Source organism: Suhomyces tanzawaensis (genome assembly GCF_001661415.1).
Source record: "Suhomyces tanzawaensis NRRL Y-17324 unplaced genomic scaffold CANTAscaffold_8, whole genome shotgun sequence".
In the NCBI taxonomy this organism is placed as follows: domain Eukaryota; kingdom Fungi; phylum Ascomycota; class Pichiomycetes; order Serinales; family Debaryomycetaceae; genus Suhomyces; species Suhomyces tanzawaensis.
This window is the reverse complement of record NW_017963643.1, coordinates 1-5,707: the sequence shown is the minus strand read 5'-3', so window position 1 is coordinate 5,707 and position 5,707 is coordinate 1. Positions and strand designations below refer to the sequence as shown.

Sequence of the window (5,707 nt, the reverse complement as noted above, 5' to 3'; positions counted from 1 at the left end):
CAGCATCAGAGCTAGAAGGTCCTGGTCCGCCTGGACCTGGAGCTTCACTGGAAGTAGCAGCATCAGAGCTAGATGGGCCTGGTCCGCCTGGACCAGGAGCCTCACTAGATGGAACGGCACTGGATGGAGCAGCACTAGATGGAGCTTCACTGGATGGAGCAGCACTAGATGGAGCTTCACTGGATGGAGCAGCACTAGATGGAGCTTCACTGGATGGAGCAGCACTGGATGGAGCAGCACTGGATGGAGCTTCACTGGATGGAGCAGCACTGGATGGAGCTTCACTGGATGGAGCTTCACTGGATGGAGCAGCACTAGATGGAGCTTCACTGGATGGAGCGGCACTGGAGGTTGGTTCTGCTGAAGAAGAAGCAATCGAAGTAGGGGCACTTGAAGATGGTGGAGCAGTAGACGAGGAGGAAGCCGATGAGGTGGTACTGGTTCCTGGAGCTTCTGGGAAAGTGCTACATGGTTGACAAGCGGCTGGGGCACCAGCTGCTGGTGGAGGACCATTGTAGATAACACCACCATTAAGAACAATAGTAATAAGACCACCGTAGTTAGCGTTGACAACTTCGAATAAGTTGGGGTTGTACCCAGTACCAATGTGGAAGTTTTGAGTGAGAAGACCACTGTTAAGAGTCAACACACCAGTTGCTGCATTGTACACATATGGCTTGGTAAGAATGGTATCAAGGTTAAGTGGTAAACTCAAACCAATGAGGTTACCGTTACCAAATCCCTCGACCGTAAATGTTTGTGACAAACTTAAAGCTTCAACTCTAATAGCAGAAGAGGGGGATTCCAAGTAGATGGTTTGATCTTCAGAGAACGACAAGAGAGAGTTTTGGATCCAAACAGTCGATTCCTCTCCAACAGTGATACATCCACTACCACGAACAGGAGAAGATTGGACATAAGCTTCATTGAAGAGACAAATTTGACCATTGTTGGTGATAGGAAGGAGAGCACCAAGAGTAACGACACCTCCTGATCTAGTGTTTTGGTAGAAACTCAAGAAACCGTTGTTGGTCCAATCAGCAGCAGTAAGGGACATGATAGGGACTCCGACAGAGCCATCTCCTCCCAAGTACATTTGACCATCGTTGTTAAATCTTGCACCTACCAATTGATATGTAGGAGCGGTTAATGACTTCAACGAGTTGAAAGCAATGATACCATCGTTTTGAATTTCGTTCAATACACCAGCAAGGCCAACGGTCAAACCGACTAAATCAGAAGTAGAGGAGACATAAAATCCACTTCCAGCGCCAACAGTAAGAGATCCAGCAATTGTTGTTAAGGCATTGTTAATGATAGACCAGTACACACCAGGTGCAATAATGACTCCACCAATATCAACATTAATTGTACCACGTTGAATTGTATCCTCGGTGATAGTTATAGCATTTGTGCTGGCCAATGACAAGGCCAATGCTAAAAGCGAGTGTTTGATCATCATATTGATTATTGAGTTAGTTGATTCTGCAGCAGTATCAGGATAATACTGGACTATTTATATCAAGGATTGGAATGAAGGCCCCCAACAATTAGCAGAAGTTCGTGAATTGCAACTAAATGAATCCAGGTCGTCGTATAACTAAAAATACTCACATAATATCTTGGTTTAATCGGGGTAAACAGGTTTTAGGCTAACTCTATTTGGACCATGCTTCATCCTGTGATAAATTTTGCAACTTTAGTCTCTTCTCGCACACAAAGCCATATGCATACGTTATGAACAGGAGCACGGAATATTTTATCTATTATCATCGTACATTAAAAATAAGTTTCCAAGATCGTATTTCCGGGCTTAATATGTCCTTTACGGCTGTGGATCGGATATTATTTAATTGAGCCAAGCAAGTTGCGGGACATCATCGAAGCAATCCTGTACAGGCAATAATCGTAAATCTCTTTTTGCTCTCAGTTTGGGTGAAGTACCGCGTGTTAAAATTATTTTGGAAGTCCATTTTATGCATGTATTGGAAGTGGAGTAGCTAAACTTAAAAAATCCTCTCTCAGAAGTTGCAATACAGACTGTTTTGTAATCCACTTCTGCTCATACATCTCGCCGAAATCAGCATGTGCGGCAATCGCCGCTAGGTTGCATGTTGAGCCGCAGGACCATGCATATGGTGTGTACTAAATGCAACAAATGATTGGCTCTCACAATTTAGTTGGTTTTCTGGGGAATATCTTCCTGTACTCACACTATTTCCTCTTAAGGATTCTGGCAACAGCTCAAAGAATACCTAATTAACTCCTTCAACTGGGCAAACTATATTGTCCAATAGTCTTCGCCGATGGACTGAAGACTTCAAATACATGACACATCGGCTTTCAATTGTTGCAATTACGATCGTATTACTGTCGTATTTGGACAATTCGAAAGGTAAATACTTAGTATTCACAATTAGCAATTATGCTTTTAAACCTCTTTGTTTAGATGCTGTTGATTCTTGCCCAACGATCACTAACGAGAAACGTCAACAATAGGGTACCAGTCGGGTCGAGCATCTAACCTAGTTGGGATTTCATCTTCCCTAAAGTGCTACTTCTTGGCTTAAAAACCACTTCAGCTTTATAGAGGCACAGAGTGTTGAACCTTGGTGAATTATTATGTTGATTTCACTAAAATTATACAACTTAACTTGGCGTATTCTTTGTCTAGTATTGCAGTAATAGAAACAATTTTCAAATATAATCTCTATGCATAGATTGTGTGAAGCAATGCTTCCAGATAGATTAGGCAAGCCAGCAAACTATTCTGACCTTGCAAGAGTAGTTGGCTCTAAAGTACTGATTCTAGCCTGAAAAAAGTCGAGGACACACATTTCCTGATTCAAGCCTTAAAACAGTAAAAAACAGATCTATGCTCACGAAATAGTCCAACTGTTCCTAGATAATTATTGGCTTCTTTCGGGAATTGGGGAGATACTTACAATTTACTAAGTCTTCCGAAAATGTTCTAAAAACTCAAAAAATATACGTACCGCATACAAAAAATAAATGAAAACAGTGCTAGACCAGAACAATAGGATAATTTAAATATGTGAACCTTTCCTCGAAACCAGAACAAAGACCACTTAATACTGTGAGTTGCAACCAATAAGCGGAATCAATAATTCTAGTTTGGGATGTTGGGCACACATTTTGCTTCGTAAGTTTTGGAGAATTTGAAAATTTTTCTACCACGCAAACTTTAATGTAGAACGCCATAGCTTTTACAATTAACGGAATCATTGGGGGCAGATGTCGAAGGAATATAAGGGTGGTTATTTGGGGAAGGAATTCCCAATTCAGCAAAATGAAGTTGCGCTTGCAATCACACACCACCAAATGTTGAAATAGTTTGCTACCAACGTAAAGTTAATTCTGAGCTTGACTAGAACCTATCCATTCCAGAACCTATTGATAGAACATGAATACATATAGCAAAGTTTAAAAATTAGAAAAAATATCTAGCATAACGTTAGCAGAGGGGAGCAGGATGAATTATTCTTAATTCTTGTTGGTAGAGATTGTAGCAAAATTCACAACAATTCTGAAGCATCTTTTTCTGATCTTGTTTAGGGCTGGAACACTTCAGAAGAAATGGTGCCCACTTTGAGTGGAAATTAAGTTGTCACAAGTAATTGTACTTAATATTAAATCTAGTTTTCTTCACCACATAGTCACTTACTGCCGCTTAAAGTTGTACACGGTTCTTTTTACAGTATTAAAATTTCCCGAATGTTTATATGAATGTAGTAAACGGACAAACATGTTATTTGAAAGGAAATATTTTCCAAATATATCAGAATTTTGTAAAAACTGATCAATGATATGAAAATTAAAGAAATAAAAATTAGTGTCCAAGATACAATTATCAAAGAGAAAGTCAACATCAAAATAGTCGAGTGACATTATAGCTCAAACTTCAAACTGACCTATTTATTTATTCTGTCACGTATCTTCTCTTGATGTTGGTATAGTTTGAGAATTAGTATTGCTACAGATACTGGTATGAAGAATAATTAAGAGGTTAATGAAGTAGAAATTAAATCACACTCCTTTTCATTTGTTTCGATATTCGATCACCTCATGTACATGCTATTAGCATAGAAAAACTTTGAGTAATTGTTCTTTGTAAGGATAGTTTCCTCATCGACGAAGTTAGGGGTATTAAAAATTTACACCAGTACCAACGCTTGTCACCGAAGCATTCTCCAATTCGAAAGTACATTCTAATCAGTAACTACAAAATCTTCATTGCAAGTAAAGTAAATTAAAAAGACCATATAGAAACACTTTCTGGACGAACCCACTTATAAGATAAATATGTAAACCAGTGTTAACATCAACAAAGAAATGAATTTATTCAACTTCAAAGATGCACTGCCATTTGGTATGGTAATCAACAGAGAAGCCGAAGGGGAGGCCATCGAAGGGGAGACCGTCGGCGGGGAGGCCATCGAAGATGGGGACAACGAGCCATTACCGGAGCCACCGACTCCATTGAAACCAGGCTCTAATCCGTCCGAACCAGAACTAGACCCCCAAGTAGTAGAGTGAGATCCAGATATGTGATTTCCAGATCCAGAAGTTGGCCAGACTTTAACAGTATCAGAAACAGATCCATTGCTCCCGGAACCATCCCTTCCAGCACCAACTTCGTTACCCACTCTGGGATTGTTACCAGATCCAGAATCATCGTCAATCGCAGTTCTAGATGACGGTAATGAAGTTGAATAGGAACTTGTGACCAATGTTAATGTGTCACTAGAACTAACAATCACACAATGAGAACCATCTCTAAAACAAATTGTACGAGAACTCTGCTCTGCAAGGGATGTCGAACTAGTATTGAAGTATCCCGAAAAGAAAGAACTTGACCGTCCTTTTGTAATCAACGAAGTAGTTGAGTAAACTCCACCTTCATTGTTTGTTGCTGTTTTGGTGGATACAGAACTACCACTGTTTGTGCTAGTGAAGGTAGTGGTGTACTCTGTCAATGACGGAGCACCGCTAATAATGGAAGTGGTGGTAGTCAATTGACCGTTGGTGTCAGTCGTAACAATGACATCTCCAGTTTTGGTAGAAACGGAACCATCAGAATTGGTAGTTGTGAAGGTAGTGGTGTATTCAGTTAATGATGGAGCACCACTAATAATCGAAGTTCTGGTAGTCAATTGACCGTTAGTGTCTGTGGTGACAATCACATCGCCAGTACCAGTAGAAACAGAACCATCAGAGTTAGTGGTAGTGAAAGTAGTGGTGTACTCAGTTAAAGATGGAGCACCACTAATGATGGAAGTTCTGGTGGTCAATTGACCGTTAGTGTCAGTAGTGACAATAACATCACCAGTTCTGGTAGAAACGGAACCGTCAGAGTTAGTGGTAGTGAAGGTAGTGGTGTACTCAGTCAATGATGGAGCACCACTAATAATCGAAGTTCTGGTGGTCAATTGACCGTTGGTGTCTGTGGTGACAATAACATCTCCAGTTCTGGTAGAAACGGAACCATCAGAATTGGTGGTAGTGAATGTAGTGGTGTATTCAGTGAAAACTGGCGCAACAGATCCTGTGAAGAAAGAAGTGGTAGTAGTCAATTGACCGTTGGTGTCAGTAGTAACAATCACATCACCAGTTTTGGTAGAAACAGAACCATCAGAGTTGGTGGTAGTGCAAGTAGTGGTGTACTCAGTCAATGATGGAGCACCAC

At 40.6% G+C, this 5,707-nt stretch overlaps 2 protein-coding genes across 2 annotated transcripts; both read right to left on the bottom strand.

Moving 5' to 3' along the window:
* Positions 1-373: 373 nt before the first annotated feature.
* CANTADRAFT_32420 (uncharacterized protein) lies at positions 374-1,462 on the bottom strand (the record flags this gene model as incomplete). The annotated part of the gene is made up of 1 exon (XM_020208454.1): positions 374-1,462. A coding segment is annotated over one exon (1,089 nt), but the record flags the coding sequence as incomplete, so codon positions are not given.
* Positions 1,463-4,310: 2,848 nt separating this feature from the next.
* CANTADRAFT_27384 (uncharacterized protein) lies at positions 4,311-5,707 on the bottom strand (the record flags this gene model as incomplete). The annotated part of the gene is made up of 1 exon (XM_020208092.1): positions 4,311-5,707. A coding segment is annotated over one exon (1,397 nt), but the record flags the coding sequence as incomplete, so codon positions are not given.